The 22,433-nt window shown below is 31.4% G+C and overlaps 3 protein-coding genes across 3 annotated transcripts; 1 reads left to right on the top strand and 2 right to left on the bottom strand.

Moving 5' to 3' along the window:
* The first annotated feature begins 2,092 nt into the window (after positions 1 to 2,092).
* LOC124843483 (xyloglucan endotransglucosylase/hydrolase protein 2-like) lies at positions 2,093 to 5,030 on the top strand. The gene is made up of 4 exons (XM_047303017.2): positions 2,093 to 2,301; positions 3,306 to 3,406; positions 4,244 to 4,437; positions 4,553 to 5,030. Exons 1-4 carry the CDS (start codon positions 2,139 to 2,141, stop codon positions 4,932 to 4,934), a joined length of 840 nt encoding a protein of 279 aa, XP_047158973.1. The 5' UTR covers positions 2,093 to 2,138; the 3' UTR covers positions 4,935 to 5,030.
* Positions 5,031 to 5,277: 247 nt separating this feature from the next.
* On the bottom strand, positions 5,278 to 7,180 carry LOC124829492 (acyltransferase GLAUCE-like). Its single transcript, XM_047303016.2, has 2 exons — positions 6,746 to 7,180; positions 5,278 to 6,168 (listed from the first exon to the last, which is right to left on the bottom strand). The coding sequence occupies exons 1-2, from the start codon at positions 7,178 to 7,180 to the stop codon at positions 5,278 to 5,280; spliced, it is 1,326 nt and encodes a 441-aa protein (XP_047158972.1).
* A 1,716-nt stretch (positions 7,181 to 8,896) lies between these two features.
* Positions 8,897 to 13,216, bottom strand: LOC124843489 (Sterile alpha motif (SAM) domain-containing protein). Its single transcript, XM_047320246.2, has 6 exons — positions 12,824 to 13,216; positions 11,786 to 11,847; positions 11,413 to 11,678; positions 9,795 to 9,869; positions 9,493 to 9,555; positions 8,897 to 9,341 (listed from the first exon to the last, which is right to left on the bottom strand). The coding sequence occupies exons 1-6, from the start codon at positions 12,928 to 12,930 to the stop codon at positions 9,297 to 9,299; spliced, it is 618 nt and encodes a 205-aa protein (XP_047176202.1). The 5' UTR covers positions 12,931 to 13,216; the 3' UTR covers positions 8,897 to 9,296.
* Positions 13,217 to 22,433: the final 9,217 nt, after the last annotated feature.

Below are 22,433 nucleotides of genomic sequence, written 5' to 3'. Positions count from 1 at the left end.
CATTATAGAAAGGATGAAATGTATGTTAATGTTGAAGTTTTAAAAGTGTTTTGGATTGAAACTATTGTTATTAGTTCCCATTTCATCAACAAGTGTCTCTCAATTTCTTTGAATATGAAAGTGCTTGAGGAAAGTCTGTGAGATCATTCCCTAAACATTGAGAATCTACAAATTTTTAGTTGTGTTTATAGTTAAATTAGGTAAGAAAAACTACAATCACAGTAAATGCATGTTTATAATATCCAAAGGAATGAAAATAAACAAGTTATGTAGGATTTGAGAAGTACATAATTAATTAGGACATCATCTTTAATAACATAACTTAGTTATAAGTTTTACTTTAATGTATGTAAACTTATTCCATCATGTCATTGTCTTTAATAAAACTAAAAAAAAAACTTAGTTGTGAGTGTTATCATTATATTTGTTAAATTCATCTTATGTTCTTCTTGAGAAAGGATGATTCCATCATACTATCATACTAATTATTTTTTCAACCTTCCAATCTAGTTATGTATTTATCTTCTAGTTAAAAATGACAATTTGACTCATATTCCATGAAACAACTCTAATTTACTTCAAAGACAAATCTCTTTTCTATTGGTTCAACTAATAAATGGGTTGAGAAAGTCACCACCAAATTCTTCACATAAAAGTCAGGGTTAGGATTAAAGTGAGTTTGGTTTATTATAATACCTCAATTAACTCTTAATTACATTTTAGAAATACATGTCTCCTTACATTTTATGTAATTTTTTTAATCAAAAACTTATGGTAGACATCATTATATATCTTGACATCTTAGCTATGTTGACATCACAAGAAATATTTATTATTTATCATCACATGAAAAATATTATTAAAAGTAATAAAAAAATAGAAAAAAAAATTCTAGAAAATCACACCAATATCTAATGATAAAAATAAGAGATAAGCCTCATACGAGCTAAAGTACCCATTGACATAGGAAACTGGTATCGATTATGGAATACTAGGAAGCAAATCAAAATATGAAAAGATTCCCTCTTAATCAATCATAAACTGGCTAATATCTGCACAATAATTACTTTCTCGAAAAATATGAGAGACTTTAAACTCTATATATCTTTACACAACTTCAAACATTTCCTCCACTGACTTCTAATCATCCAAGGATCAATCAATTGGGAAGTAAAAGTTTTACAAACTAAAATTAAGTCAACTCTAACTAAAGATGTTTAAAACCTGCAAATTAAACATATTCTACCATAGATAGTTTCTATAAGCCCAACATAAAGGGAATTGTGGAGAAAGCTAAGAAAGTTCCAATATACTCTCATTTTTAAATTCAAGTAATGACAAATAAAATTATTAGTGAGAGAAACATTGATAATAAAATAATGCATTAAAATTTTAGCGAGGAATTTAATTTGAATTATATTTGAAAAATAATTTTTTTAAACTAAATTTATATTTTAAAGATTTACTTTAAATATTTTTATTTAAAATTTAAAAAAAATAAAATATAAAAATATTTGAGACTCCATGAATATTCATAAATATAAAAAATCTCTGTTTTTTTTTTCACGAGTACTAATTAGATAACAAATAATGGAACGAATTTCTTTTTAGACGGACTTGAACCTAACCCATTGCATTACTAACTCCAACTCAAGCAATATGCGTAGTGCAATAAAAGTGTCGTAAGAAATTTTTTGCCAGCAATTGAAGCTTTATTATGAAACATTACATAATTGATTGCACAGCAATGGAAGAGCTGGAATGTTGTGGATTTTTGTGTGGCATGATATTTACGTAAATCTAGAAAAACCCAATTAAATCTAAAAGAGGGAAAAAGACAAAATTTCTGATTGAAAGTTTATTTTATTAATGAATATATGAAGCTATGAAAAGTCTCTATATACATTGCTTCTGAAGAAAGCCCTAATGATGTGGTTTGTTATGGACGATAGTAATATTGAGAAGTCAATGGCGTATTGGCCATGCAATTATGGGTCATTGCATGCATGTTTCCATTTACAAACAAAGCTTACATCATCATGTGTATATATATATATACATGGATTTGTATAACTTTGCAAACAACATAATAAGCATATTTTCCAATGTTGTAATATTCAAAGCTTGGGTTATGTTATATGGGTTCTCAATTCTTCATTTTCCTTCTCCTTCTTGCTGTCCAAGGAAAAATGGACAGAGAAACAAGCTTCGATCAAAACTATGAGGTTATTTGGGGTGATGATCATGTTGTCTTCTTAAACCAAGGGAAAGAAATTCAGCTCACAATGGATAACTCTTCAGGTTAATAACATGTCCTTTTTGTTTCTTTATGTGCCTTGCATCTACTTTTTTTTTTCAATTATCTTTTACTTTATTAGTGTTCTTCCCTTGGATAATTTTTTTTTATGTAATATGATAAATAAAACACTTTCTTTCAGTTTATATATATATAATTGTTGAATTTGTGAAATAGACATTAATCAATAAGGACAAAACATTCTGTACGTATTGAACTTCAAGCAGTGTTATGTGAAACTTTTATGCTATTAAAAACTATATATTTTTTAAAATAAAATATGTTTTTAAGTCTAAATTTACATGTAAAATTAAAATTCCTTAGTATATTAAATTCTGTTATATTTTATTTTCAAATTTTAAAATGGATAAATATAATTATTTTATTTTCTTTTATGTTAAAAAAAATTATTTAAATTTAAATTGAAAAATATCAACTGAATAAACAGTTCAAACACTAACCTAATACATAAAAAAAACCTTGAAATAATTTAATTAAAAAAGTTATATATTCAATTTCAAAGTTTAAAATTGTAAAAATTTAGATTATATGAATTTTAATTTCACATCAAAATTTAAAATCTAAAACATATTAAATTTTTTTTAAATTTTTAAAGAGGTGAAATATCTACAACAAACTTTATATTTAATATATTTATTATTGATGATGAAGAAGACGTTAAATTAAACTAAAAAAATCATGTGGGAAAATTTGATGCAAAGTAGACATTGATTATTAAATCATGTTCGAGAGTATTATAATTAAAATGTGTAAAGTCGGTGATTCTTGTTTTTAGGTTGAGCTATTCGAACTGTATTACAAAATCAAATAAAAGCTGATAAAAACAAAAAAAAAACAAAAAACAAAATCAATAAAAGTTCATTCACTTACAGTGAAAGATTATCCCAAATTCTCTTAAAATAAAAAGAGAAAACATTACCCCCTTAGTAAATAAGAAAATAAACATATAAAGTAAATTATTTGATGTTAATTCTGTTTTATTATACAGGATCTGGATTTGGATCAAAGATGGCATATGGATCTGGATTGTTTAATATGAGGATCAAAGTACCAAACAGAAATTCTGCTGGAGTTGTCACAGCTTATTACGTTAATTCTTTTAACTTTGATCCTACTTAATTAAGAGATAATCTCATACATGCACATATTTTAATTCCATTACAACAAACTTTCATATTACCACTTTCAAAGGTCAAACTCATTCAAATAGGAATCTTCTATAAAAACGCTTTCTACAATAGAAAACTGTTTCAGACAAAAATTAAAATTTATAGAAATTTACTTACATCAAAATTTTATTTTTAATACATAAGTGAATCTTAAAATTCTTTTAAATTTTTAAGAAGGAAGTTATATAGAAACTCATTTTAATTTTAGAAGGAAGTTTTTTTCTTATTTTCTGTATAATTTAATTTTAGTTTACAGAAAAGGCTTTTTCTTTTTTCCTTTTCCTGCTGAAAGTTTTTAAGAGGAAAGTTATCTAGACAAGGCATCAGTATCAACATCGGCCCACATGAATGTCTGTGTATAAAACTATTAATTTGTAAATAAATTAAAAAATACTACATTCTTCTAAAAAAATTGTAATATATTTACATGAGAAACTGACTGAATTTAATCAATATACTTATTTTTGACTCTTATATTTCATTAATAAGTTGTTTAAAAATCACTTTTCTGATAAATAAAAAAATTAACTTTTGGTAAACAACGACCCTCTGCAGAAAGTAGAATCAGAAACTCAACAATTAAGATAAAATTTGCATTCATTTTACCTACAATAGTTTGATATCTTCTCTAGTCATTCTGCATAACTAAAAGTTTCTATTGTGAATTCTATGACATTTAGCAATGGTGATATCCGTTTGAAATGTAAATTATATAGAATTATGTTGCAAAGTTCTTAATGTGTTTGATTTATTGCAGTTAAGTTCAGAAGGAAGTAAGCATGATGAGTTGGATTTTGAATTCTTGGGCAACAGAGAAGGGAAGCCTTATAGATTACAAACCAATGTATTTGTAGATGGCCAAGGGAATAGAGAGCAAAGAATTCGTCTTTGGTTTGACCCTACTGCAGATTTTCACAATTATAGAATTCTTTGGAACCAACATCAAATTGTGTAAGATTACAAACTAATAAAAATAGGACTATCTTTTCAGAAGATTGAAGTTGATGAATTTGAGAAGCTCTTACAAGCACTTTTTTATATGCATGTATCTGAAATGAATTGGCAGATTTTACGTGGATAACGTGCCCATTAGGGTATTCAAGAACAAGACTAATATTGGGGTGGGATACCCATCAAAGGCAATGCAGATACAAGCAACTTTGTGGGATGCAGAAAGCTGGGCAACAAATGGAGGCAAAACCAAAACTGATTGGCTTTATGCACCATTCAAAGCAAATTTCCAAGGTTTTGATGTCAGTGGCTGTCAAGTTTTAACCTCAAATGCCAAAAATTGTTCTTCTGATAACTTCTGGTGGAATAGGCAGAAGTTTTGGCACTTGGATCCTGTAAGACTAAGTCAATATGAACGTATCAAACATAAGTATACCACCTATGATTATTGTACTGATAGGAAACGATACCCTCAGATTCCCTTGGAGTGCCTCTAATTAACTCATGTATATGCTTCAAAAGATTGAATCATCTACTGCTATTGGAATTGAAATGGTATATCTTTTGAGTGAATTTCTTTTTTGACTTGTCTATTTTCATAATTTTTGGGTGAATTTGTCTAATATTAGTAAAAAAAAACATGTATACAACATTGTTTTAAGCATATGAATTACTTTACTCTATGAATGATCTCTTAAACCAGGTGAATCTGGCTGGCATAAGCATCTCAACAATGGTCCAAAACCTTAAGCAATCACTGAGAGGAGTAACAAGCAGTTCATCTTTAGATATATTATGGGATTAACAACAGTACTATAACTCAGAATTGTGAAACAAGATCTAGATTTGTAGCATTATCCTACTAAAGTGTTTCATTTGATCCTCAGGTAAATCAAGGCATATGTTAATGCCTCCTTGATCTTGTGGCCCTGGCAATAGCATGACCAAACCAGGCTTAACTTGTAGTGGAGTAGCACACTTGAGTCTACCCCATGCAAAAAGCTGTTCCTCTAACCCCAATCTCCACCATGCCACCAAGGAGAAACTATCTTCCATACAAGGTGCTCCTTTGTTCACTTCTAACCAATCTATTCCTGACTTAATGTACTCATTATTCAACCTTTCAAGCCCTTCTTGCACCTTCCTTATGTGACATGAATCTTCTAGCTCCTTCAGCTCCCTCACAGTTGCTCTTGCAAAACCAGGGACCAATGCATTCCCTGCAAACCCATCTGGGAGTTCAGGAACAACCCTTTTCCTCACATCCACTGGAAACAGCATTGTGGACACTTTTTCCTCCGACATCCTTGTTGCAATGCTTCTTGCCTTCCATATTTTGGCAGCAACAACCTGAAAAGTGGTTGTGTTCTTTAAGGTTTTGTCCTCCTCCAGGGCTTTCTTTTTGAAGCTAGCAATGCTTTGTGGCGACAAATGAAGCACTCGAATCTGGTTTTCTGGCAGGGACTGCATGACATTGGTACCACTTTTGCCTCGGAGAGTAAACAAGTTGTGTGTCACAGTAGATTTTGAGTACTCAAAATGTGGATGGCTTACAATTGGAGGATTTCTTGCTCTCAGCAGTGTTCTATCTGCATTAGGTACTGTGATGAGATCCTCACCACGTGTTAATGCCCCTAAGTTTACCTCAAAATCTCTTATTGCAAAACCGTCCAAAGTGCAGTGATTGTAGTGAGAAGCAAGTGCCAAACTTCCACAACCAAACTGAGTCAGCTGTCATAAACAACAAATAATCTACTTGACTTACATTTGCATTTATTTAGATTTTATGTCTGAATTAGCTTATTCATCAGATTAACAATTCTGGCATAAATGCTTGTGCAGTTATATGGTAGAATTTATGAAAAAAAATACAGTTTGTAGTATGTTCATAAGTTATTTGTAACTTATTTCAATAAATTGTCTGTGGAAACAGAACTTATTATATCAGAACAGTTTAACTACATTCCTTCTTCAATTAAAGTGAGAATTTATACTCAAGTATTATCACTATAAGTTGTTTATACAAACTGATCCTTTTTACCTTTGTGTTTAAGAATCAAGATGGAAAAATGAATTTAATGGAATGGAAATACAAGAAACTCATAATTGGATGATTTTATTCCACACTAATCTCATAGTTTTGGTCCCTGTAAGATGTTAATATTTTGAATCTTTATCAACTAAATGATCCCTTAAAATGAACCTTCACTTTGGAGACTAAAATGCAAGGAAATCAAGAGTAAAAGCAGATAAAAAAACTTAAACAAAGAATGAATGTAAGGATGACAGAAGTAAAAGGAGCCTTAACCTGTAAGGATGCAAGGGGTTTTTCTTTCAGATCAGTTTCTTGGTCACACCCTTCATGTAAAAAAACAACTAATTCCCTCAACTGTGGATTAGGTGTAGAAATCACCCCAAATTCACTCAATTTTCTGTCAGTTCTTGCAGCTGCAACCACAATGCCAGCACCATTGCAGTCAATTTCAAATCTGTGAGTCTCTTCCAAACTTGGCACTAGTCTGCCAGCCATAAAATCATACTGCACAAGCATTTTACCAAGTGCACTGTATAATTTGTTACAAATCTCACTGAAACTCATTTGGGTAGTTGGAGGGTCAAAAAAGGAGGCAGAATCTTGGTAAACAACAAGGGACAGATCAATATTTGACAAGAACATTCTCTTGCGTGGTGTAGGTTGCTCAGGAACAACTACAATTTTCTCTACCAGTTCAATATTACCCATTCTACAAAATATCACTGATCAACTACCTTGTATATTCAACACCAACCAAGATTTTTAGTCACTAATACACAGTTTTTTGTTCATTGGTTAGTAAATTGGAATTTGGCAAAATATATATAGGATGATTTTGACAATGCCAGGAAAATTCAGTTTTCTAATATTAATTACTTTTAACATACACAGATTCTTCTGTGTTGTTAACGTAAATGGAGTTATGTATAATACTTCTCTATACACAGATGTGTTTTGATTATTTGTTAATACATTTATTGTGTATGTACTGCACATACATTTATCTATCAGCGTGTGATAAGATGTAACTATTGAAAGTAAATTATATACTTTGGTTACATTTTTAACTACAGCGTTACTTTTTCCATTTGCGATATTTGAAACCATAAATGCTAGTTTCCTATGAAACTTTCCTTTTCCATCTCTCACTAAGTCAAACCACCATTTATTCCTACCATTGCTTGCATTTGTTTAATATGAATAAGTAATGCTTCAACAATATTAAAAACGTTAGTGATGTTATCATTAAACTGCAATTTTTATATTAATTAAATTCAAATATAATTAATTTGAATAATTTCATAGTTTATTTTATTATAAAATAATATTAAATGGGATCACTTATTTATAAATACTATTCAAATATCAAATTATATGAATATATATATATATATATATATATATATATATAATATTTTGAATTTGTAAACATTGAGATGTTTCTTTATACTTAAGTAAATTTGTTTTAAGCCATTAAAATTAATTTTAATCTAATTATTTTAAACTATTAGATATAACTAAAATATGTATATAAGTTAAAATATGTATTTTACTAATAAATTTGAATTTAAGTCAAAACAAAATAAGAATTTCATGTTTCTTTCTTTTTTTGGAAACGGATTATGTGAAAACATTAATTTTGTTTACGTTGTTACAATATCCTTTTCAATTTGTTGAAGAAATATAGTAAGTATGCGTTTCGTTATCTATACTCTATAACATTAATTGCTATAAATTATTATTGCTAATATTAAAATAAAAGTATATTATTTAAGAATTAGAACTAAATGAAAATTTTGGAAGAATTTATGAGATAAAACGTGAACTTTGTTTAGTAAAAATTCAACACGTGTCAGAAAACCCTTTTGCCAACGAACTAAACTAGATTTTTTCTTTTACATTTGCATACGACAACCTTAGTTCTAGATAGTAGTACAATGAATATTTTAATATCAACTCATGTTCGTGATTTTTTTTTTAAATTTGAATTTTATTTTTTTGTTTGAATTAGCAAGTATAATGTATTATTTCTAAAGAAGAAAATATATAGTTTATATTTAATCAATAAAACATTTTTCCAAAACAAAATAATAATAAAAATAACTATACATTTTGAATTTTTTTTAGTTGTGATTATAAATAGTTTTTACTGAAATTATAATGATTAGATTCACACATTTATTTGAATATTTAATTAATAATTCTTATATTTCTATATACCTAAGTATTACAAATCACTATTATTACATCACGAAATATATGTATTTTCATTTAATATTAAAAACATATAATTATTTTTTGCAACTTAAATTTATGTAAGTTATGCAGACTATACAGGCCTACACAGGATGCACAGGAAATTTGGCACTTGAGCTAGTTTATTTAGCATTGTCAGCATTGAAATTGATCCACAGTACGCATGAATTTGCAAACACTCAAATTGTATAGACATTCAAAATCATAAAGTGAATACATTAAAAAGGAAAAGCATGTTTGGTTTCAAAGTAAAAAAGGAAAACAGACAAACTTCATTTTACAAAGCATCCACCATCACCATCACCCATCAAACCAGGTCCCTCCAGCTAAACAAAAAAACTCTTATCAATTAATCTTCATGATTTCCTACTTTTAAATGTCAATAGCTTGTTTAGGCCACTTTCAGCAACGCATGGGAAGAAAGAAGATTGAAATGGCAATAGAAGCACCAAAAGGATTTCTAAAAAATTACAAGCAAGCTTGACCAGGTTCAAAGTATAAACATAATTATAAGCCTTTTAATGTGCAGTAAGTTATAACTAGGGTATACAAATACACGACCAAGATGTCAGCCTTTTGCCTCCAAGGCTAAAAGTATCTTCTTTCTTGGTCCCTGAAATCAACAAAGCATATCAGAATCGAATTAAGAAAAGCAGAAAATGTTAATAATGGCTACATCAAAACTAGAGAAGGGTTGACTTGAGATAAATAAGAATTTAGGAATTTGTGGGAGTGAGGAATCCACGCTCCTCGATGATACGTACCATTGGTATACCCATGGCCTTCAGATCCTCATCAGTCATATGATTGAGTGCAGTCATATCAACCTGAAGAAATAGCTTTCTGTCATAAATTTTGAACTTCAACTCTCTAATGTGCAATTAAAATTCAGCTATCGTATTGAATTCTAGTCTAAATGTAACTACATATTTAGATTGGCTTATTTTGAATAAATCATTTCCCTCTGCAACCTTCTGAAGAAAAATTCACAATTACTATTTCTCTAAAAACTAAGATGAAGGAACATGGATTTCGATAAAGGCGAGGTAACAGATATACGACATACTTCCTCAGCCTGAAAACTTATGAGATACTTTTCGAGACCCAGTGACAGCAAAAATTCATCCAGTGATGAGTCAGCCTGTCAAGCAAGAAGCAGGGTTATACTGAATTTAGTTTTTTCCACAAGTAAAGAAACACATTGCCTAGCACGGAAAATTCTGGGAAAAACAACGGCTCATTTCACATAATTATTTTGTACGTGTGAATAAAATGTGGGACAGTTTCATCTATTTAAGAAGATAATATAATAAAAACAGAGATAAAAAAAGAAAACTAGGAAAAAAATTAAAGGATTAAATATTTTAAAAGAAACTTACATCCAGGGATTATTACAATCCTGGTGTCTCCATTGTTTTTATCTCAATAATCAATCAGGTTCGGATCACAAACAAAAATGCGTCATCTACTTTCACTTTCAGTATCATAATAACAAATGTTTAGTTCTTAAAACTATTTCCAGCCTCCCAGTAATGTCACATCCCAACAGAGATAAGTAGGAGGCGGAAAATAGACATATAACCATCATTGGGCCACAATCTCCAACAAACATTTTAAAAGTTGGCCTTGGATGGTAAAGAGCACATTTGCATCATTTGCAGTTCATAACCAAAGAGCTCTTGCATAAGAAGGCATGCAATATGTAAAACCATTCATAGCCATACCTAACAAGTTAAGCTTTCAGTAGTTAGTCTTTGACAAATTCCAAGACCCAAGTCCTTATTCTATTTATTTATAGTTTATTCATTAAATAATCATCTAATTCAGGATATAGAGGGTGGATCATAATTCATAATTAAATGACAGGTTACTGTTAATCCTACTGCACACTAATAAACAGTACTGAAAGCTACAACAGCCTAAACAGCTATTAAACATTGAATTATATTTAACAATTTTTGCCCTGCATCTAATCCTATGTTAAATATTTGAATTTCTAATGCTTTTTCACAAATCCGTCCTATTAAGAATTTAAGTTAACTACATTTAACTACTAATTGCGTCTTAGTTTTCAATATTACATACTCTTTCAACATAGCACAAAATCTATGATACAATTATTGCCCTCCCATCCCAGCTTTACAGCTAGACTTTTATCATATGCACAGGTAACAGCATATTTTGCAAAAAATCAGTATAAAATAATAGTATTACTAACATAATACAATGCAAGAAAAAATTCTAGTCTCTACTGGCTAACTTCAAGTGTAATGGGATGAATTCAACCCATATAGGGCACAAGCAGAGAATCACATATCCATTTTTGATACTGTTATATTAGACAGCATGAAAGTGGCTAACATAATATCAGTCTAGTGAAATTACATGAACAAAAATACAGTCCTTGGTCGTCACTCTAATAAAACACCTTAAAATTAAGGTTAGCTCACTAATATAAAGAAGCCAATGAATCTGATACATCATAATAGTAAATTAAATAAAATTACCAAGGCAATCATTGTCATTGTTTTAAGAAGATTATCACTAGTTTAACAGCCAATGAAATGCTGAATGTAGAGGGAACAGGGTAACAGAACATGACAAACACTACAACCAATATCCCTGCAAGACCATTCTAGGAAATCTTGATTGAACAACAAAGAAAGAATATGTCAACAATATACCTTTCGGGACACCTTTTTAGGAGTTGGGTTAGCTGATCTTTTGACATGTACTGAAGGGGTCTCAACATCTATACTTTTACTGCTTGGTTTAGCAGTCACTTTGGGCTTTGGTGGATCATAGTTTTTAGGTTGTGGAGTCATTGTCCCTGATAGCTTTTCACGGAGATCCCTCTCAACAGGAACAGAACTCTTTCCAGTTTGACCTCCAGGATGCAGGCCTTTCTTTTGAAGCTTCAAACGAAGATCTTGAGCAGTGACCTTGCGATCTTCACAAGTCATTAACACACAGTCAAAACCCATAAAATCAACTATCGGCATCCAACAAGAGCAGCAACTTATAGTTGCATATGAGAATAACATAATCAATCCATACTATAGAGCTGGGGTTCATCATCGTCATAGAGATCATGTTTCCACTTGTCATCTTGCCTCTGCCTGCAAAAATCATGATTTGGATACATCACCAAGTCTTTAGTTTAAATAAGCATTTAAGTTTGCAACATAGAACGTCCACAGTGCTAAACAATCAAGTAGAACATAATGAATACAAATAAATCAGAAATAACCCAACCAACGAATGAGCATTGCTCCTGCAAGGTTTCCCTCATTAACAAGGTTGCCCAGGTCTAAGCAGGGCCTTAGCTCAAAGATCAGGATTAATCTACCTATCCCACCTCATGAAATCAAACAATTCAACGAGTAAAATTGCAATTAAGACAGTCACTCATTGTGAAGCACCAGTAAAAACCCTAAAAATTATACCCCTCTCCCCTGCCTCCCACCAGCATACTAAACACGAAGGGCACAAAATATCTACAGACCATCACCAAAACTCCACATTCAAAGTATAAATCACATGTCACAACACCAAAACACTGAACGAACAATTCCAAACAAATACCCACACATCTTATATAATCAAAGAGGCTCTAAACCAATCAGACAATGAGAATACAGTAATCCTCTGATTGAAAATTAAAATCAATCCTCAATAACAGCCACTGCATCATCATAAGCCCCCACCTCGGATAAGTATTTACGACAGTTTCACCTCTCAAGGAACTCCTCCCTGCTCCAGGCCAAGCCATTTCCCCAATTGCTCAATTCCCATATAGAAGATCACAAAAAGACAAAGCAGTTCTCCAAACACCTTCACTGACCTAACTCATGAACCCTTATCACTCCAATCCCTTGCCACCACTAGACAGGGATATTCAAAAAGATAAACAAAAGCCCTCACAACCATCACACCAAGATCAAGGCAGCACAAAGTCATCCCACACCATCAAAAAATGCAGAATGCAACACCAAATACATCAACAAATTCATATATTCTTTTTCTACAGTGGAAATATAAATAATCTACATGCATTAATAATAATAACAACAACAATAATAGCAACACAATAACCTCTTTCCGGTGACTTTGTGTTGGCGAGTAGAATCGGTGAGGAAATTCCCATCAAGACGTTCTTTCACTGACCTCCGAGTTCCAGTCTCAACCCGATCAGCATACATCCTTTGCGTTTGTTCCAAATGAAACCTAAACCTAAACACAAACACTTGCTGAAGGTGCACGAACCCAAATTGTGAAACGGTTCCAGAGAATCAAACCCCTGTGAATTTGATAGAAAGAGAATAAGAACACTGCTTCTTGGAGATTGCAAATTTCACCCCTCAAAAAGAAAACAAAACAAAAAGAGAAAAATTGGCTTTGGAATTTGGGAGTTGTGAGAGTCTATCAAGTCTCAATGGGGTCGCAGATAGAAGAAAAGGGTGAGTGAGTGGTAACCAATAAGGTCGCGTTTGGCGTGGATGCCTTTATAAAAAAATATTGAATCTGGGAAATGTAGTTGGGAATAAATAAACAACCATTCATTCTCAATTAATTTATTTTTCTGAAAACAAAATTCTTATATTAGAATTTATAAAGATCTTTTACGATAAAAAAATATATATTTTCTAAAAGTTATGTAAAATAAATTGAATTTTATAATAATTTGTTTATTTTTTAACATACAAAATATTATTTTTATTTATAAATTGAAAATGTGAGAACTTAAAAGAAATGTGATAGTTTTTAGAAAAGTGATATTAGAATATTTAAATAATAAAAGGTTAAGGTGATAAATAGAATTTTTATTAATTGAATTTCATTTTATAAAAAATTAAATATGTTTTTAATCTATAAACTATTATACAATTTTAAATTTTGTTTTTTCTCAAACTTTGATTTATTTTAATTTTTTTTTCTCCCAAACTTTATTTTTTTTTATTTAATTCTACACAGCTAACATCATTAGTTTTTTCTTACGAATACAAATATCCACATATAAATAAATTATTATATCCGTACCTATCTAAGTTAAGATGTAAATATTAAAAATATTTATACTTGTTATTCATCAAAATCTATTCACGATATGTTTTTTCTATCCATTATGTACGGATGCTTTTGACGTCCTAATTGTTACTTTCCATAAGGAATTTTTTTCAAAGGATATTAAACATAGTTGGTATTATATGATGGAGTATTTCTCGTAGAATTTTATGAAATTTGTTGGACTGTTTTTGTCAACAAAAAAGAACTTTCTTCTATTCTTTCTAAAATATAGTAAATATTTTTTACAAATACTTTTAAGGGATAAAAATAAAATAAAATAAAATAGATAATGTTTTCATGAATTAACTTCTATATAAGTTTTAATATAGCTTTTGAATTCTTTAATTTGTGTATTTTTAATTTATTAAAAGAATATTTTTTTTTTCTCTTACAAACGTTGATCGACAAATTATCTAAAACCCCACCTACTTCTATTGCTCTTGTATTTGTTAAAATTTTATACAATTATAAAGTATGTATTTGTAAGCTTCACTTTTATATCTAGTAGGGAGGGATGCTTTTGGGAAAAAAAAGGTTAAAAATCTAAATCATATTTAATGTATAAAATAAAATTTTAAATCTTAACTATTTAATATTTTGTTTTATATATTTTCTTGTCCCTATAAATGATTTTCTCTTACATTTTCTTAATTTCAATTTAAAATTTTAAGACTTTTTTCTCATTTTTCTTACATCCCAAAAATATAGCAAGAAACTATATAGAAGAGTTATTACATATCTAATATGGTAGAATAGTTATTCAACTAAAGTATAAAGTATAAACTTATAGTCATCCAAAATAACCATAAAATTTACACTTTATATACAACCTGTCTAATACAAAACTATATACAATACTAGTCTAACTAAATTATGTTGTCGCATCACCACCATCCAAAGTCTGCTCCAGGGACACCTCATCTCCCTCTGCTCACACACACATGATGATCATTGCAAAGGAAAGAACACCAACACATACAAAATACAAGCACAAACAACAGGGTAAGCTAGTTGGAATAAAAAACAAACATACTATTTTTCAATTACATATCATACATAGACATTCCATCACAAAAACACTTTATGCATGACACTACACTAACTTTGATCGTCCAGACTTAGAAGGATTGTCGAGCTATGGCGGGTTGTGCACTCGTGGTGGCTTCTACTACTTTGCAAAATCATTGTCAATGGGTTTCACCCTACCACACTCACGAGGTTAGTTTGTTCCGGGCCTTGGAGCATAGTGGAAGCCTCCAAGACTAAGACCTCCTGTTACTCCTCACGACATAGATCAATCCTCTTTACGTGACAATGAAAGACCATTGGAGTTTCAAGATAACCTCCAAGACTGAGCTCATGCATTCATTATAAACATACTTGAACCTCACCAAGAGGATTCACTTTGGAACTTACTTTCACCACTTTGAAGTCATACTTTGAATCTTAACTCATGACTTTATTGCTCATACAACTCATACATAATCATACTTCATTCACAACAATTCAATTTATATTTCAAACAATTCAAGAACAATAAAAGAAAGAGTACTCAAAGACATGAGCCAGTCGCTCAGCGCATACCCTCACTAAGCAACTCGAGAGTGTTCTCGCACAACGACCCAGCTCGTTGTGCGAATCTATAGACAGTTCCTCCAGACTCCAACCCACTCGCTCAATGAGCCAGCTCCCTGAGCGAATAAAACTCCAAATGGTAACATACCCCAAATCTCTCGCTCAGCGACCAAACTCATTGTGTGAAAGTCCGGACAGTGGTCCAGACCCCCCAAACACTCGCTGAGCGCACTCATTCACTATTCGAATAAAACTCACAGTGCTCCCAAACCTCAACTAGTCGCTCAACGCACCTTCTTGCTGTGGGAAACACCAAACAGCGAGGCAACCTCTATAACCACTCGCTGAGCGACTCAACTCACTCAGCAAATCTGCATAATCTACAACACCAAATCTGTAGAATTACGCAAACTACACCAAATTTACCAATTCCAATTATTTTTTCCAACTTCTAACCCTCCTAGATTGTGTTATATACCTAAATATACTTAACCAATGTTGGCTAAACACTTCTAACCTCAATCTAAACAAGTAGACTCAAAATCTCACCCAAAAACTCAACTTAGAGACTCAAATTGAATTCTACCATTTCTGACACAATTCCAAGAAACTTAGGGACTCTAACAAGTCCCAAATGACTTACCAAGACTTCCCAAACTGACCATTTGCACACAGAACTCCAAACTCAAGTTTTCAGTACCTCACTTCCTACAAATTGATTTCTAACACAAGTAGAACTCTACCTCATTACCACCACACTCTACTAACTCAAATCGTTAACATCACGAAGTATTAAACAAACCCACACCTGTTCATAATCAACCCCAAATTCACCAAATCAATTCCACAACCCTTTTTCCTATTTCACTACCTTAAGCTTCCATCTTACACTAAACAACCACTAACAAAGATTTCTTTTGGCTTAAATGCTTACTTCGTCCTCATGTGAAGAGGTGAATTTATGTTTAGTACCTGGTTTTAAAAATGAAGACATTGGATCCCTATATTATGAAAAATGTATGAATAAGGTCTTGTCCGTTAAGTTGACAACAACGGCGTTAAGTCCATGCTGATGTGGTCGTACTTTTTCTTTTCTCTCCTCTACTGTCCAACTTTTTTTCTCTCTTGTTCAGCTTTTTTTTTATGATTTGTTGAACTTGTTCTTTCTTTGTGGACCTTATTCATATACTTTTCATAACATAGGGACTCAATGTCTTCATTTTTAAAACCGGGTACTAAACAGAAATTCACCTATTAACATAGGGATGAAGTAAGCATTTAAGTCATTTCTTTTCCACTATAACAGTCCAATTGTGTACATTTAAATTTAACCACATCAACTACAACAGCACAAACATACATATAACAGATTCCACACATGACCAACATCCATTAACATACAAAACATGCATTCCATCCAATTACCACTAACAAAAATCACATAGTAGATATTCATTGTTGGTTGAAATGAAAACTTTTATTGTTAAGTATGGTGTTAAATTTGTATATATCATTGAATTGTTTTAACGTATGAGATGATATGATATTGAATTAGAGGTAGTTAATTTAGAAGTAAACTAGTGAATATCAAATTATGTATTGATGATGAGGTTTAAAGGAAAAAGTGATTGAATAATTGAAAGTTAGTAAAATTGTTAATGAAATTTTGTAGATCTTTGTTTTGAACTTGAAGTTTGTTAATTAATCAATTGGAGTTAGAAATATTGTATTAATGTATTAAAATGTAAAAACAAATTGTTTCAATTGTGTGGTTAAACTTAATTGTTTGCATTCTGTTGTGTTGTCTGAAGTTGAGTTGTGATCAAGTAAGCGGTCTTTCGAGTCTTTAAATCGGTCGGATGGTACAACAAAAGGTAAATTGGTCTGATGGTACTATAGAAGGTACTTCGATGCTAAAGTCAATTCAGTGACAAACAACAATTAATGCAACACGATAGATAGCAATTAATGCAATAGTTAATGCATGTAACCTACCTTTTTATGGTATTGTTCATCTCGTTCGGTCCAATTCAAGTCCAAACAGTCTGTTCGGTGATCATCCGGGCTTGGTGGCCTACTTTCTGAGCTTATGGTTGACTTATTTGAGTTGGTGCATGGCCAGTTGGCCTGTTAGTGGTTGGTCGAGTTCAGTGACCTGTTCATCAAGCTAGTTCTTGACTCTCCGGGCTCGTACATGAATGACCGACCTATTTGGTGGTTAACCGAGCTTGGTGGCTTATGCTTCGAGTTATGGGTTGACTATCTGAGCTGGTGTATGGTCAACTAGTTTGGCGTTCAGTTAGGATCGCTGGTTTGCTCTCCAAGCTGTGGGTTGACCATCCGAGCTAGTGTATGGTCGATCGATCTGTTTGGTGGAAGATCGGACTCACTAGTTTGCTCTTTGAGATGTGGGTTGACCATTCAAGCTATAGTTAATCATCTAGGTTGTGGCTGACTAGGCAATCATACGGTACAATAACCAATGCCTCTAATCTCCACAATAAGCCTTTATCGTATCTCCTTCTTCTTTTTGTTTTTCTAACTCATTTATCTTACCTTCCTCATTTCTCAAATTGTCTTCAACCTCTTTACCTATCATTGTGCTTTGTCTGGTAGTGATAACTCTATGTTGATTCTTAGGATTGATTTTTGTATTTACTGAGATTTTTCTTTGTTGTTGATTTGCCAATTGTTGTGCAATTTGACCAATCTGTACTTCCAAATTTCTAAGAAATGTTTTTGTGCTCTTTTGATTGAAAGTTGACACTTGTATGGATTGATTCATAACATCTTCAATCTTAGAGACTTTGTGTTGTAGTTGATTGTGTTGTCCTTGGTAAAGCATTTATGCATATTGCCTATTTGATGATCCTCCTTCTTGTCTCTAACTAGAATTTGATTTTGATTTGATCTTCAGTTGTTTGAGTAATTGTTTAGTCTCCTATTGTTGTTCATGTAGTTTACTTCCTCCCTTTTTTTAGTTTCTGATGTAGAACAATGGTCATTTTGGTGTTCTCCAAAGCAAAAATCATATCTCAACACTTGTTGCGTTAAGCCATAAGGTCGTGGCTCAAGCTCCAATTTTTTCATTTTCTTTTTTGACTCTTCCATCTGTTGAGAAATGAGTTTATTTTTGTGCTAGAATGACATCTTGTTCCAAGCTCCAAAATTTCTCTCTTTGAAGGTTAACTTTTGTCATATTGTACTTGATGGTAACTTGTTGAATGAAGGTTGATGTGTCATCATTACTTGTTTTTAAAAGAAAAAAATAAAGTAAACCTCTACAACACTTTAAAGGTTTTATATATAATGTAATTTGAATTGGTGTAACATTTATTCTAGGTTTAATACCAATTTTGGTCCCAATTTTTGTCAGCTTTATTCGAAATTGCCAAAATTTTTTTCTATTTAATGTTGTCCTAAAGAATGTAATTTATTTTCAATTTAGTCATTTTTGCATACGGCTTTTAAATCGTTAATGGCGCACTGTCCAGCTGTGCAAAATCCAAATGAGATGGCATTTAACTGCCCACGGGGATTCCCTTCAGGCAGAGTGAGGTGGAAGGCAGGAAGAGGCCGAGCAGTGAGGGAGAAGAAGAAGGGAACCGAACGGCTGAAGGGGTGAGGCTACCGAACGGTGGAAGCACGGAGCTGATCGACTCGCCAGAGGGATTTGCGATTTAAGCTTGTGGTCCTGCAGATTTCTAGTTCTTGTGGTTTGCAGGTTTGGGGTTGGCGAGGATGATGGAGGTGTGTGCCGCGGCGGAGCATTAAAGAAGGGAGAGTGGTAGTAGTATGCGGTCATGGAGATTCCACTATTGGCTATGAATATTGTATGAAACTCGCAATTTAGGTTGGTGCTAGAGGAGGAAGACTCGTGATTTGTTGCAGGTTTGATGGCGTTGCGGATGGAGATGTGGTGGTTGCAGGTTCTTGCGTTGAGTGGAACGATTCTTACGGCGATGACGGCCTGAAATGGGCTTTGTTGCGCAGCGGTGGTGGTGGCCTAAGGTTTTGGAAGCACGAGGAAGATGATGTGTGAAGATGGTGGTTTCGTGAGCTGAGACCCTAATCAGAAATACATTTTCAAAAATTAGGGCTTAGGTGGTGGAGAAGATGATGGAGGTGCGAAGGTGGTGGTTGGCCGTGACCGACGCTGACGGATAGGGTTAGGTGGTGGCTAGGGTTTCTATGTAGGAGAAATTAGGGCTTCTGGAGGTAGGACACAATGATGACGTGTCAAGGGTGATCTGTCATTTATTGCACAATTGGACAGTGCGTCGTTAACGATTTAAACGTCGTCTTCAAAAAGGACTAAATTGAACATAAATTACATTCTTTATGACAACATTAAACAGAAAAAAAATTAGAACCATTTTAAACATTTCCAACCAAAATCGGGGACAATATTAAACCTTTATTCTAATATATCATAACTGACATTAATTTTTCTATTACTTAGAGTTGTTAGACCTTAAATTCCTCCAACAAACACTTGGAATATCAGTTGTTAGGCCATCACCTGTTACACCCAAATGAAGATTTGGATATATGAATCTTGGATATGCCTCTTAGATTATGTGTCCCTGTATTTTATACATATAGAACAACGATGACATTTATACCAGTAAAGTATCATTTTTTAGATGACTCCAACACATTATTAATAAAAACAAATATAATTATTTTCTAAAAATTCATAAATTTATTATATAAGTTTCTATTATAATTATAGAAATAAGTAACAAATCATATATGACCATATTATATATATATATATATATATATATATATATATATATATATATATATATATATATATATATATATATATATATATATATATATGTATGTATGTATTATAGAAAATGTTTTTATATCTTCTATTATATCTTTCGTATAATGTGAAATTTTGTAAAATTTTAATTTTAAATGAATCTCAACCAAAGTATCTTTTTCAATAATCACGATTAAAAAGAATATGAAATATTTTAAATGAAATATATTCTCCTTTTATTTTTTAAATGTTAGATAAATGAATTAGTTTCGGTTTTATATCAATGACAATATAATTAGATTGTTATATTTGACTAACTATGTTTATAAATTATGTTACATTATTGAAATAATAGGTATCAAAGTATACATATCTATGTTGTATCAAGTGTCCATGTTGTCCATGCTACTTAATTTTAAGGGTTAAATATGTTTTTGGTCCCTTAACTTTCGGTGAAAATTGAAATTAGTCCCTCTTCGAAACTTTGGACTAATTTAGTCCCCAAATTTTAGAAATGTGTGAATTTAATCCTTTTAACCAAATTTTATTAACTTTATTTGATGTTTCAAACGCATTTCTCAGTTAACAATGAAACAACAATGTGTTAAACGATATAAATAACTCAAATGCTATTAGGAAACGCACTTGAAACATCAAATAAACCTAACAAAATTTAGTTAAAAGGACTAAATTCACACATTTCTAAAGTTTGGGGACTAAATTAGGTCAAAGTTTTGAAGAAGGACTAATTCCAATTTTCACTAAAAGTTAAGGGACCAAAAATATATTTAACCCTAATTTTAAATGGAAGTAAAATTGTTCCAAAACATCGACATCACATAGTGGAGAAGTACTATAAAATTCGCATTACAGACTTTTTTTGGGCATAGATAGTAAATTGTCTTAAATGATATTATTTACTTGGTATATTAAATTTTAGTATGACTGATGTTATACAAGCATTATATCATCTGCAGATTTCTCAATCCAGTATGAGAATTCAATTGAATTTCGCTGTATTGCTAGAATAATGACACTTTCTTTTGAAAGTACAAAATTATTGTAATTATAATAACAAATTACAGAGACAAACATTTTGCGCATCAACACTTATCTAATGTTGTCTATTTTAAAGCACATATTACAAAGACTAAGTTAGAATTACAAAATACAGAAGCCAACTATATCCTTTCCCCAATTCTGGAAATGTTAATCATATTCAAGTTGCAATGTCTAACTCACAACCAGCTTTTAGTCACCCCTCTTAATATTATTGAAGGAAATGGAAACAATATTATTTTAGGCAATTAAATCTATGTTACCATATTTTAATGACGTATCAAATTATTGTAGGAAGTGTTAATCCTAGAACAAGAATGGGATATAGAAGATCTGCAACTCTGTTTTAAATAAAATGCACCGGTTGATAGTATTATCTGCAGTCACTCTTGCCTTAATTCAGTCATCTCTAGTGGAAATAAAAAAGAAAAATAAAAATAAGGGAGAACTAAAATGAAATTAAAAAAATGTTAGATAGAAAACAGTTAAACAAAGAAAAATATATAAAACAAATTAAAGTAATAAAGAAAACTATTAGGTCTTACCTTGTTTTTTATTCACCCAAACAAATAATATTGTTTCCATTTCCTTCATTCCTCAAGTTCTAAGCAACCAAAATGCACATTAATGTAAGTATTGTGTTATTCATTCCTCAAGTTCTAACAACCAAAATGCGCATTAATGTAAGTATTGTGTTAGATTCATTCGGATAAGAAATAACTTCAAATTTAACTCAATATCTTTTCTTAACTCAATTTTTGATATGAGATTTCCAACTCATAGTTGTTCAAAATTCATTATAATTAGATGTCTGTTCTGTCTTTAGTGTTCATTGTAATTGTAAACTCTGGGCATTATTCTGTTTATTTGAAGTTTATGCAAATTATTAGAGTTTATCATTTGCACAAGTAAAATGACTCTCTATCAACAGAGTCTCTCTCTGCTTCATTTGATTGCTTTAATGGAGGAACCGTGGTCTTTAAATGCAAAGATAGATACTCAATTTTGTAACAAAATTGACATAAAAGGAATCTACTTTTGATTTATCAATGTGTTCTAGAATATATGCAATTCCCTAAAAAGACAATACAGATAATAAAATTCCCTCGTATATCTCCGTATTTTTTGCTCCACTAACAAAGTTCTACTGGTTCAGTAAGGAAGGAGAGATGGGAAAAGTAATTTTACAACGGATGCAAATATCAAATATTCCATTAAGAAATCACA

The sequence above is a fragment of the Vigna umbellata genome, chromosome 5 (genome assembly GCF_029865625.1).
Source record: "Vigna umbellata cultivar VRB3 chromosome 5, Vumbellata_1.0, whole genome shotgun sequence".
NCBI lineage: Eukaryota > Viridiplantae > Streptophyta > Magnoliopsida > Fabales > Fabaceae > Vigna > Vigna umbellata.
This window is presented reverse-complemented; position numbering and strand designations above follow the sequence as displayed.

Excerpts from the sequence above, each read along its gene's own strand:
- LOC124843489 (XM_047320246.2), bottom strand. The coding sequence starts at position 12,930 with ATGTATGCTGATCGGGTTGAGACTGGAACTCGGAGGTCAGTGAAAGAA. Across the intron at positions 11,848-12,823 it reads CACAAAGTCACCGGAAAGAG|GCAGAGGCAAGATGACAAGT; the intron begins GTTATTGTGTTG and ends TGATTTTTGCAG. Across the intron at positions 9,870-11,412 it reads CTAAAAAGGTGTCCCGAAAG|GCTGACTCATCACTGGATGA; the intron begins GTATATTGTTGA and ends CTTGCTTGACAG.
- LOC124843483 (XM_047303017.2), top strand. The coding sequence starts at position 2,139 with ATGGGTTCTCAATTCTTCATTTTCCTTCTCCTTCTTGCTGTCCAAGGA. Across the intron at positions 3,407-4,243 it reads GAGTTGTCACAGCTTATTAC|TTAAGTTCAGAAGGAAGTAA; the intron begins GTTAATTCTTTT and ends GATTTATTGCAG. Across the intron at positions 4,438-4,552 it reads TGGAACCAACATCAAATTGT|ATTTTACGTGGATAACGTGC; the intron begins GTAAGATTACAA and ends ATGAATTGGCAG.
- LOC124829492 (XM_047303016.2), bottom strand. The coding sequence starts at position 7,180 with ATGGGTAATATTGAACTGGTAGAGAAAATTGTAGTTGTTCCTGAGCAA. Across the intron at positions 6,169-6,745 it reads AACCCCTTGCATCCTTACAG|CTGACTCAGTTTGGTTGTGG; the intron begins GTTAAGGCTCCT and ends TGTTTATGACAG.